General features: G+C 50.6%; 1 protein-coding gene across 1 annotated transcript in view; it reads right to left on the bottom strand.

Annotated features, from left to right (window-relative positions):
- Positions 1-11,319, bottom strand: part of MAN1C1 (mannosidase alpha class 1C member 1) — a 147,618-nt gene extending 136,299 nt beyond the window's left edge. Inside the window, exon 1 of the mRNA XM_043444889.1 lies at positions 9,681-11,319. Within this exon, the coding sequence (XP_043300824.1) occupies positions 9,681-10,220 (540 nt within the window). The 5' untranslated portion in view covers positions 10,221-11,319. The remainder of the gene's footprint in view (positions 1-9,680) is intronic.
- Between the last annotated feature and the right edge of the window lie 1,489 nt (positions 11,320-12,808).

The raw sequence follows: 12,808 nt of genomic DNA, 5'->3' as shown, positions 1-12,808 counted from the left end.
CAGAAATGTAAAGGACTTATAGTAACTCAAGCCATTAAAAAAAAAAAGTTCAAAGATGGAGAAATCACATAGCATCAGTATAGTATGAAATGACAACAAGGACCTACTGTATAGCACAGCAAATTATATTCGATATAACAATCTGTAATAGAAAAGAAACTGAAAACAAAGATATACAAAAAACTGAATCACTTTACAACTGAAACTAATGCAGCACTGCAAACAACTATACTTCAATTAAAAAAAAAAAAAAAACTTAAAAAAAAAACAAGCCAAAAAAATTCCAGGAAACAAAAGCAAGATGGTTTGCTTAAAGCCAATCATACTCAAAAAAACATAGTATAAATTGGCATAAAGACAAATCAATAGAACAGAAGAGTCCAGAAACAGAACCACATACTTATGATAAATTAATCTAACACGGTATCAAAGCAATTCCAAGGGGAAAAGAAAGCTTTTTCAACAAATGGCACTAAACAACTAGACATTTAAATGGAAATAAAGAACCTCAACCATATACAAAAGTTAATTTGAAGTATATGAAAGACCCAAATGTAAAAACTAAAATGATCAAGCTGCTTAGAATTAAAAGGAGACTACCTTCATGATCTTTGGGTAAACAAAATAAAATTTTTACTCCACACAATAGTACCACCATAAAAGAAAAACATTGATACACCAGATTTCATCAAAATTTAAAACTTCTGCTCTCTGAATGACACATTAAGAAAATGAAAAAATAAATCATAGAGTATGAATATAGGAATACATGTTATTGCTTAGTCACTCGGTCACGTCTGATTCTTTTGCAAACTCACAGACTGTAGCCCACAAGGCTCCTCTGTCCATGGGATTTTCCAGGCAAAAATACTGGAGAGGGTTGCTGTTTCCTATTTCAGGGGATCTTCCTGACCCAGGTATCAAACTTACATCTCCTGCATTGGAAGGCAGATTCTTTACTGCTGAGCCTGGGGAGCCTATGCATATATACATCTGACAAATGACATATATCCAGATTATGCAAAGGATTTCTAGAATTCAGTAAGAAGATGATAAACAGTACAAATTTTTTAAAAAATTTCAGGGGCGGGAGTCAGTGGGGGCAAAAGATCCTAACATACACTTAAAAGGAAGATAAAGAAATGGCAGATAAACATATGAAAAGATGTTCAATAACAATAGCTAACAGGAAAACAAAAACTAAAACTCCAACTAAATATTACTATACATCAAATAGAATGGCTAAACCGAAAAAGGTGGACAATAGCAAGTGTAGGCGACGATGCAAAACTCTCACACACTGCTGGTGGGAGTATATAATGGTCTAACTATTTGGGAAAAGTGTTTCCACTTTCCTATAAAGTTAAACACACATTTACTCTGTGAGCCAGCAATTATATGCCTAGATGTTGACACAAAAGAAATGAAAACATACCTACATAAAGACTTGTGCATAAAATGTTCATAACAGCTTTACTCATAATAGCCAAACACTGGAAACAACCAAAAGGGCCCACCACAGGTGAATGAATAAACAAATTGTGGGACATTCACACAACGGAATACATCTCAGCAAAAAGAAGCGAAATACTGCTACACACAGCGTGAATGAGTTTCAAAAACATTAGCCTCAGTGAAATAAAGTTTTGCACAGAATGGCATATATTGTACTACTCCATTTAGTTGAAGTTCTAGAACAGGTGAGACTAATCTCTGGCGACAAATCAAAACAGTGTTTGGGTATAGATGATGGGGGACTGATTGAGAAGGAGCAGATGGAACTGTCTGGGTGATGGAAATGTTCTATATCTTCCTAGGGGTATAGTTTACATGGTTTTCTGCAGTTGTTAAAATTTAGCAAACTGTATATTTAAGATCTGTGCATTTGCATATATGTAAGTTGCTGCTGCTGCTGCTAAGTCGCTTCAGTCGTGTCCGACTCTGTGCGACCCGTTAGACGGCAGCCCACCAGGCTCCCCCGTCCCTGGGATTCTCCAGGCAAAAACACTGGAGTGGGCTGCCATTTCCTTCTCCAATGCATGAAAGTGAAAAGTGAAAGTGAAGTTGCTCAGTCGTGTCCGACTCTTCGCGACCCCATGGACTGCAGCCCACCAGGCTCCTCCGTCCAAGGGATTTTCCAAGCAAGAGTACTGGAGTGGGGTGCCATTGCCTTCTCCGTATGTAAGTTACACTTAAATAAATAAGGAGTTTCCTTGGGCTCCAAAATCACTGCAGACAGTGACTGCAGCCACGAAAGTAAAAGACGCTTGCTCCTTGGAAGGAAAGCTGTGACAAACCTAGACAGCGTATTAAAAAGCAGAGACATCACTTTGCCAACAAAGGTCTATAGAGGTCTATAGAGGCAAAGCTATGGTTTTCTCATGTATGGACGTGAGAGGTGGACCATAAAGAAGGCTGAGCACTGAAGAGTTGATGCTTTTGTGGTGCTGGAGAAGACTCTTCAGAGTACCTAGGACTGCAAGGAGATCAAAGCAGTCAATCCTAAAGGAAATCAACCCTGAATATTCTTTGGAAGGACTGTTGCTGAAGCTACAATGCTTTGGCCACCTGATGTGAAGAACTGACTCATTGGAAAAGACCCTGATTCTGGGAAAGATTGAAGGCAAAAGAAAAACGGGACGGCAGAGGATAAGACGGTTATATAGCATCACTGACTGAATGGACATGAATCTGAGCAAACTCCAGGTGACAGTGGAGGATGGAGGAGCCTGTTGTGCTTTAGACCCTGAGACGGAAAAGAGTCAGACATGACTCAGCAACTAAACCACCAGCACCACCTGCATCACAGGGTTGTTGCAAAAAAAATAAGGCAGCGAGAGACCAACAGTCTTACCTAAATGATTCATCAGGCCCTAATGGGACATGCTGTATTGCACAGTGGATTTTATGGTGACCCCCAAGTCACAGTAGAGGTGAAATGAGGGGAGAAAAACCTATCAGCCACTGAAAATGGCTGTTATTCAGTGAAAGCTATTTACCCAGAAGTTTCATCTATAGAGCAGCTAACTCCCAGAGCATGCCAGGGAAAAGCATAATTATTGCTTATCTGTTAAGGACACTAATCAGTATGCCCAAGTTTCTTCTGTACCACTGCAATATTGCATTAAAACAGATGGACAACTGCCCTAGCCTTAGCTTTTAATTAATGAAAATTCAGAGTTAAGAGACATACTCAGACTCTCTTTCGAATAAGGGCTCTTCTGACCACCTGCCTGTCAAGTGTGGGGAGACCTCAACCCCGATCTTAGAAAACAGCCTTCTCAAGGGAAGAAATGCGCACAACTGGGCCACCACACTGGGCCGTGGCCTATAGCTGTGGTCTCCATGGTTTCAGTGTTCTTCAGGGATGGAGAAACCAAAAAGCAGGTCTGACTTCCAGCTATCCCAGACACACCCTGCGTTTAAGAGAACCAAAACCATACTGGCTTGGCTATCAACCAGCCACCAGAGCTGAGTGCGGGTGAAGGAGGGAGAGGGGGACTTGGATCCTTGGGTCCTCAGAACTCCTTAAGGAATCTCCAGTTTCTTTTTCTTACCATCATGTGCCATGAGAATTCAGAGCTTAAAAAATCTGTTTTTTTCCCCAAAGTATGCAAATACTGGTTCATAAGGCCTTGGCGCTGAGACAGTGGAAAATGAAGAACCAGAGCCTGTTGTTTCAATGAGCCCGGTCTTTCGGGGGCTGCGGTTGCACAGAACTGGAATAATAATCATTCTTGGTTCAGGACACTCATTCCTGCTCCATGTATGTGAAAGTCACTCAGTCGTGTCCGACTCTTTGCGACCCCATGGACCATACAGTCCATGGAATTCTCCAGGCCAGAAAACTGGAGTGGGTAGCCTATCCCTTCTCCAGGAGACCTTCCCGACCCAGAAATCAAACCGGGGTCTCCTGCATTGCAGGCGGATTCTTTACCAGCTGAGCTATCAGGGAAGCCTGCTCCATTTATGGCACATCTTTTAAAGTTAACGTAAAAAGTGCCCACCACTCTCTCTTGAATCCTGTCCATCATGCCCTTGTGAAAGCTTTCCTGACTTGGCCAATGAAACCAAGGCAGGGAGAGAATTTCCTGAAGCCCTCGCCACCTCCCTTGGTGCAGATTTGATTTAGGATGCAGAGGCAATCACCTTCCCCATGCCAGAGGCAGTACCCATAGGCTGGTTGCCCACCTAGATTACCAAATAGCTTCCCTGCATGGGGCTTTCCAATCTGCGAGCCTGATTTATTTTTTTCAATAAGAGAAAAGATGTAAGTCCCTTTGAGCAAACTATGTGTGATATATATCACAATATTTATTTTTGGTAGAGTAATGGATCAGTCTTCGGGGAGAGCTAGAGAAAAGGCATTTCTTGAGCTCGGATATAAATCAGTCACTCTGAAAACTGCAGGGAATCTATATTCTTGCCCCCCCTGCTAACAACAGTGTGAAATAAGCAGCTGACTTTTAGAAGTCATTGCACTATGTGTTTCTAAACCTAACACTAAGGACAGAGTTAAAGATGTGAGGCCTGAGAAATGACTTCTCCTGGAACACCTGCATCAAGTCCCCAGAATAATGGTGCAGCTCAGGACGAAAGTAGAGACCCACCCAACCTGTGGTTGTTAAGCTGTAGACCCAGTGGGGACAAGGTCTAAGCTTTGCTCTACTTGCAGTCCTCTTAGTTCTAAGAAGCACTTAAAAAGAAAGATGAAGTGTATGACTGGGCATACAATGTGAGGGTCTCCCAAGGGACCTGTCCTGTTATTATAGGCCAGTCTTCTTGTCTATATTAAATGTATCATAGAGCAGAAAACACATCAGGAGAGAAACTGAAGGACAAGGGGGTAAAAATCTTCAGTGGATTTTCAACTCAAACAGAGCTCTTCGAAGGAAATCTATTTAAATCTGAGATGTTCCTAATATTAATTATCCTGAACATGTCGCAGGCTCAGATTCACATGCTACAAAGAACACAAAGCCTTTTAATTTTCCTACCTGTCCCCGAGACTAGCAGTGATAAATCAGATACACAGAGAAACCACATGTGACTAACAAACCAGCCCATTAGTGGGGAGCAAAGATCGTCTGCCAAGATGACTTATCTGGACATAGTCACACATCATAACCAGCAATGTCCTGGAGGCTTAAGACAGCAGGCATGGAAGGCAAGAGCTGGGGCACTCCTGCCAAGTCTCAGGACTCCAGGGTAACTCAGGCATCCTCCAGATGCCTGCTATCCAGGCATGAAAGATTTTACTCACGGCTGCCCCCTCCCCAGTCCCTTCAAGTTGCACTTGGAAAATTACTGCAACTTCTAAAAGGCTTCTTGGGTCACAGAGCTGCTGAGCCCCCAAACCTTGCTATGGTCTCTGCTCTGCAACTCTTGGAATTCCAGGTACCCTCAGGAAGAAGACCTGGCCTCTGCCACCAGGAACCTTAACTGTTAGTTAAAAGATCTTTACTGTAGCCATTCATTCAAGTATCTGGGCTCCAACGAAATGTCAGATCCTATCCTAGGTGCTTGGGCAGATCCATAAATAAAGCAGGTGGGAACGGATGGGAGAGAAAACTTCCCTAAATGCCAATCCCTTCATTTTACCACGAAAAGTGAGGCCCAGTGACAGATAGAAATTTTCACCTGAGATCAGGGTTGATGGCTTGGCTAGGGCCTGAACCCAGGCTACACACTCAAGATGACTATGACATACAGTGGTGCATAAGAGCACATTCTTCATACAGGTGAGGGGCAGCCCCGCTCTCACTGCCCAATTCCCTTTAACAAAAGCCCCCTTTACTGGGAGGGACAACTGAGGTTCTCTAGATCAGCAACCAGCCATCATCAGTAGGACCCAACACTGTCTGAAACCTTTTATCGGGATGTAAGCCTGGCAAGCTATTCACCCCCAACTCTTGTCATGTGTTCAGTTCAGTTCAGTCGCTCAGTCGTGTCTGACTCTCTGCGACCCCATGGACTGCAGCACGCCAGGCTTCCCCGTCCATCACCAACTCCTGGAGCTTATGCAAACTCATGTCCACCGAGTTGGTGATGCCATCCAACCATCTCATCCTCTGTCGGCCCCTTCTCCTCCTGCCTTCAATCTTTCCCAGCATCAGAGTCAGCTCTTTGCATCAGGAGGTCAAAGTATTGGAGCTTCAGCTTCAGCATCAGTCCTTCCAATGAATATTCAGGACAGATTTCCTTCAGGAGGGACTGCTTGGATCTCCTTGCAGTCCAAGTGACTCTCAAGAGTCTTCTCCAACACCACAGTTCAAAAGCATCAATTCTTGTCATATGTGAGAAAGGTCTATTGAACTTGAATAGCAGCCTACCTATGACCCTAACATAATTATAACAATAATTTCCTATATTATCATCAGATCTGTAAGGGAAGGCAGTCTGCAAGCTGTTTCTCATTCTTACCGACCCCTTTACTCCCCAAAATGAACCCAAGATGAGGATCTGTCACTGTTCAGTCCCATCTCTAAAGTTCAATACATGTGACAGGAATACTTATCTATGTGGTGCTAGGGATACAACAGTGAACACATCACGATCATCAACAAGAGCACAACACTGTCCCTAATTTCAAGGAACTGAGACATGCTGAAAACAGGGCTGGGAAAAGCCCAACTGCTAAGGAGTCCCCGGCCAGACTGGCAGTCTACTTAGGGGCCGAATCTGGAAGCAAGAGTTTATGTGACCAGTCTCTTTTCCTCTCTCTCATCGCACTTTACAGAAGGAAAAATAAGGTCCAGGAAGGAGAGGAGGTGGCTTGTCCAAAGTCAGACAGTTGATGATTGAGCTGACACTTGAATCCATGTTCTCTGGGTTCCCCTTTTCACCACACCGCCTCCTCCAAGGTTCCAAAATTACAACTGAGGAGAAATCGTTGGTTCCAGTGACAGATGGTTTCCTGATGTGTGAACAACCAGAACAGGCAGCCTCAACCCATCTTATCAGCAGAGACCTTGTGTCCATGTCCATCTCTCACACCAGAATGTTCATAAGTATACTTCATCGATCTAGAGCCTGAATGTCCAGTCTTCATTCACTCTCATTTATCACCCCCTCTGAATCACTCCTGATGCTTACTTTTGCTTTAAAAACCTCATCTTATAAGAACAGAGCCCTTTTTATCTGATGCTAGCTCCCCCTCTGTTCCTGGGGTCTAATCAATCCATGTCTGGAAATAAACAAGCCAGGGAGGAAAGCAGCAGTCCCTTTTCTGAAAACAGGCACCTTTCTAAAATGATCTACCTCTGGGCTTGGCACAGATAAGAAATTTAAATGAGAAGGAAATAAAGACATCCTCCAGCAACAGTCAAACGCATTCCTCATCAGGTGGGACACCAGGGAAGTTAACTCTGTGTTAACAGCTAAACCAGACACTGCCCACATTTTTTTGGGGGGGGGGTTATTTGGGGAGGTGGGGAAGGGAGGGGTTCAAACTCAAGACACCTGAAGAGACAATAGGCTTCAAAATATAATAGCATATATAGTCCTGTCCCCTTTGTTCTGAAGAGCTTGAGGTCTTCAAGACAGTAAAAGAGGGCTCTTTGAATTGAGGGCTCTTTGAATCTGTACCTTTAGCATTGAACAACCAAAGGTACAGACAAGCAGGCTTCTATCTACTACCAGAGGTGTACAGAGACGCCAGACAGAAAGATCCAGACACCTGGCAACTAACACAGACCTCCACCCATTGTGTTACTTTATACTCACCGGCACAGCAGAATTCCCACATCTCCCACCATCCCCAGCCACTGCAGTAAGTCACTGCCCACAGCTTTTGCCCTCGAGGGAGGTTCTCTTGGTATAGAGGGGCAGAACTTGGTTCCCCATTAGCCAGCCCACTCTTCCTACCACGGCTCCCAACCAGAGGCTTTCAGAAATGGGTCACAGTCTTAGATGCAAATGCAGAAAGCACTGCTTCCAGAGAGGACAGTAGTTAATTCTTAATCCTTTGGCGGATCTTTTTGAAAATCTAATGGCAGCTCTACACCCCATGAAAAACTGCACGCATGCACTTTATATGTAATTTCACTGGGAGTCACTGCCTTCCAAGGAGGTCTGAAAGGGTTAATGTGCTCAGAGGCAGTTTTGGGAAAGGGAGCTGGAGTGGTTCAGGTGAGTATTCAACAACACAGCTCCTCAACCAGTGGGGGAGAAATGATGCCCCTTTCTTAGCTACTGCAAGTTCCAAGCTTCAATTAATCTTTGGGATTTCAGTAAGAATTTGGAAACAGTGCACACTCGCACACAAGAAGCAAGGACTCATCTTTGTGATTTCCAATCCTGACATCACAAAATGTCCAGTGACTGCTAGTTATTCAGTAAGACAGAGTCTCCACAGGGCTTAGCATAGAAAGCTGAGTAACAACAGCAGAGATAACTAAAGGAGAGGTGGGCTCTGGGAGCGAGGGTAGACTGGACAAGGGGAGGGGGGCAACTCAGCTCTCCGCTGGCTCTGAGCAGGTCTTGGCAGGGCAGGTCCTGACCCTTGCTGCCTGCTCTCCCTGGAAATCGGAGCAGACTTGCTGACTGCTCTGCAGCAAACCAAGAGGTCCAGATAGAAGCAGTCCTTTCCTTCTGGGTCCACAGAGACAGCGGAGCATCTTCTCGATTCTAGGGAGGAGACCCTGGCCCACTGCTTGCCCACAGCCCCCTCGTGGTCCGGGGGTGTCACTGCAGCCCCCTCCGCAGTGCTGGGCAAAATCCTCACACAGGCGACTCCAACAGCAGGCAGCTCTAACAGCGGTTGAGCAGAACATTTAGTTATCAGTGGTGGCTTGGCAACTGTCTCCAAGCCATGGTGAGGCTGCATTTGCTTTTGGTGTCTTAAACTAGGACTCAGATTCAGACTCAAAGTGATCCATCTAACCCCTCTTTGGTACAATCCCTACAGGAAACCAGTCCAAGACCTGCTTCATTAAGCCAATAACCTCAGAGCTTCTGTATCATTACCACTGCCTTATTGATCACTGCTCCTTGTATCACATGCAATTATGTACAATTGTTCCAAAGCTCGATAGAAACAGTTAGCAAGAATGTAGGACATCTTCTGGCTTGTGGGTTGCTGACTAGATTACAAAATACTTGCAGGACATGAAGTATCCCCCAAATTCTGGATTTCCAGGTAGCAGATCCTAAAGGGGTTTAGGAGATGTCATGACTTAAGGACTCACAGTGAGAAAGAACATGGCCCTTGGCCCCTTCAAACAGAAAGGGTGCCCATTAATGAACCCCACTCCCGTATTCTTGCCTCAAGGCTCCCCTGGACAGAGGAGCCTGGTGGGCTACAGTCCATGGGGTCGTAAACAGTTGACGCCTGAAGCGACTGAGCACACATGTATGCATGCAACAACTCCACAGAAATCTTATTAGCATCTCCAAAAGGGAGGGAGCAAGGCCCAGCTGGGCTCAGGACTGGACTGGAAGGGCCAAAATCTGGGGGTGAGGGAAAGCTGGTCTAGGGCTTTAGCTACCATCCATCAGGAATGCGGATGGTTAACTGAACCCAGCACTGGAAAAGTGTGCAGGAAGGAGCGAAGGTGGGAAGTTTGGGAGGAGGGCCTCGAGCAGGTCAGGGAGCCGGGAAGTGACTGGGGGTGAGTGAGGATGGATGGGGGCACAGGAGCGTCTTTTAAAATGTTCTGTGGAAGGAGGAGAGTCCTTACCTCCTTGATTTTCTCCCGCTGGGTCTGAACTAGGCTCTGGGGCTCCTTACTCCTGTCGGCCCTAGTCCCCAGGACCGGGTGGCGGAGGCGGCTCCGGAACGCCTTGAAGTCAAAGCTAGAGGGGACGCTCCCCTCCTGGGGTCTGAGGGCCGTGGCGCCGCCGCCCCGGGCCGCCGTGGCCTCCTCCCGGGGTCCGGTGGGGTGCGTGCGGCGCAGCCAGCCTTTCCTACGCCGGGAACTGGCTTGGCTGCCGGGGTCATCCTCGCCCGGGGCTGGAGCCGCGGGGGCCGGGTTGGGAGGTGACTCCTGTCCGCGGGCCCGCGGGTGGCTGGCGACTTGGGCCACTGCCTCCAGGCTGGGCTGCTGGGTCCGAGGGGCCAGGAAGAGGCGCTTGAGGCGAGACGAATTGGGCAGCAGGAACAGGGCCCCGAAGCACAGGGTGACCAGGCCGGAGAGGAAGAGGAGGAAGACGAACTTCTGCGGCAGCCGCAGCCCCCACGGGGAGGCCGGGACGAAGCCGGGCACTTTCCTCACGAGCATCGTGACCGGGCACGGGGCTGGGGCACGCTCAGCTCCGGCCGAGCTCCTGAGGTCCTTGGAGTCCAGGCACTTGTCAGCAGCGGGGCTCGGCGAAGGGAGGTCGTCGAGGGCGCGCCGCCCGGGGTGGGGGTCCCTGAGAGTTTCGCCCTTTGGGGGGCTTGTTCCCGAAGTTCAGAGAGTTTAGAGAGAGTCCTCCCGCGCCAGGACAGGGGGAGCGGCGGCGGCGGCGGCCTCGGCGGGGCCCGGGCGAGCGAGGCAGGAAGGCTCGGGGCCCGGGCCCGCGAGGGTCGACCGCGGGCCGCAGCCTTCCCTCCGACCGCCGCGCCGCCCCTCCTCGCCGCGGCCGGAGCCCGCGGGGCCCGCGCCCCTTCCCGCGCTGCGGCCGCCACCGGAGCCCGTCACATGCCGTCCGCGGCGCCCAGGCTTGTCCGCGCGGAGGGGCCCCCGCAGGCCTCGTCCCCGAGCCGAGCCGCCCTCAGCAACCCCCAACCACCCCGGTCCAAAGTTTTAGCCTCAGGAGCAGTTTCCAGAAGGGGTCGACTCCCGGTGGCGGGGGGACTACGCGGCCGGGCTGTCAGCGGCGCTCAGAGAGCGCGCTGGAGCGGCCGGGTCGCGACAGCGCCGGGGCTTTGGCTATCGGGACACGTCCACAACTTTGCTTCGCCGGTTGGGCGCCGGGGAGCTGGGGGTGGTGGTGGTCAGGCACTTCTGAGCCAGGCGGGGCAGGGTGGGGGGGCTTCAGACGGGACCTCGGGAGCGGAGGGATGCCTGAGCCAGGTCCGGAGCGCAGCGCAGTTCGCGACCAGCCGCGGCGGGGGCGGCTGCAGCTGCGCTGGGGACAGGGTGGGAGGGGCGGGAGTGCGGGCTCCCGCCCCGCCAACTCTCGGTAGGGCTCCGGGTTCCCGCTGGGATCACCTGTTCCCGGTGCCCGCCGGCTCCGCGGAGCGCGCAGTCCCGGCTGCGCCTCCCCCGCTGCAGCTGGCTTCCTCGCCGCGGCCGCTCCAGACGGGCCGCCGCCGCCGCAGGCTGAGCCGCCGCCGCCGCCGCCGAGCCTGCGCCCCAACACGCGCGCACACACCGCCCGGACGCCCCCGCCGCCGCGGCCGCCGCAGCTCGGGCTTTCACGGAGGCAGCGCCCGAGGCCCCGCCTCCCGCCGGGGCCACGCCCTCGGGCCACGCCCACTGCGCGCGCCCCGCCGTCCTCCGCCGCCGCGGCGCCGCAGCCCGGCCAGTTGGCCTGGCGACCCGGGGTGGGGAGTGGGCTGGGGCCTAAGCCCGAGTGCGGGAGAGGGCCCGGGACTCCAAGCCACGCCCCCTCCCTCCAAGGGCCGGCGCCGCCGCGCACACGCCCCCCCAGCCCACCAGCACCAATGGTCCAGCTGCGCGGGGTTGGCGAGGGCGGGGGGTGGAGAGCGGCGCGAGGTCATTGGCTGCCTCTCAGGGATCCCCGTTGGGCTGCGGTCCCCCATTGGTTAATGCCCAGCATTCGCCGGACTGGGAGCAACCGAGACACCCCTCCACCTCCGCCCCGCTTCTTGCCCCCACCCGCGTGGCTCAGGTTGTTGGTCCCCTGGAGCGGGCAGGGGACCCAGCCGGTCTGCTAGGGCTCCGGCGGCCGCTCGGTAACCTCACTCACCCCCTCAGTGCCAGTCCAGAATTGGCAGGGAGCCGGGGGCTTGCCCGGGGGTCCCAGAGCTTCCGCGGGAGCCGTGGAGGTGCTGCTGTGGCCGGCTGTGAGGAAGGGCTGGCTGAAGCCCCCGGCTAGGGAGCTGTGGCCACGGTTGGGCTGGGTTCAGGCAGGGTTTCCACCGGACGCCGTCCCCCCCACCCCCACCCCGCACCGGCAGACCACAACTCTTTTCTTCCTTTTCCTACGGCCCCAAACCAGGCCGGGGCCCCTGGGTGGGGCAGGGAGAGACGCTAACCGCAGCGGAGCAGCGTAGGGCAAGGAAGGAGAAAGAACCTTGGTCGTGTGCGTAGAAGACCACACACATCATGTGACATGCGCACCCAGATGCCTGCGTGTGTTTATGTGCTCCTGTGTGCTTCTACGCCTAGATGCAGACGCACTCGGAGATTACATGTGGGTGTGTCCCTACACACAAACTTACGCTTAATTTAGGTAGAAGTGATTTACCAAAGCGCACGTAGACGTATATGCATATTATACATGTACTAATTTACATATTAGTATAAATAGTGACACGTACACACATCCCCACATGATACTTACACAACAGGTCCAAGAAACACACGCGTGTACACACTACCAGGCATAGAGACACAGGTGTCTCCACCCCAAGGTTCTCACCCTTTTCTCCCTTCTTCTCCTCCTATTAAACCTAACCCAAGGCAAAGAAACACTGTGCTGTGTGGGTCTTTCATGCAAAACACTTTATAGAGACGAATAACAGCAGAGGGAGAGACAAATTAAGAGGTGTAATAGGCAAGAGGGAAAATATCTGCTTTCAGCTGCAATTTAAAATGAAATGCAGCGTTGATGAGACAGAAAATACTGCAGGGAGGCCTTTCCGACAGAAGCGGCCCAGGCGGCTCGCACCTTGTAAATCTTGCTTCTTCCCTGAGGC

This window comes from Cervus canadensis, chromosome 24, assembly GCF_019320065.1.
Source record: "Cervus canadensis isolate Bull #8, Minnesota chromosome 24, ASM1932006v1, whole genome shotgun sequence".
In the NCBI taxonomy this organism is placed as follows: Eukaryota; Metazoa; Chordata; class Mammalia; order Artiodactyla; family Cervidae; genus Cervus; species Cervus canadensis.
Note: the sequence above shows the minus strand (reverse complement) of the source record. Positions and strands in the feature narration are given on the sequence as shown.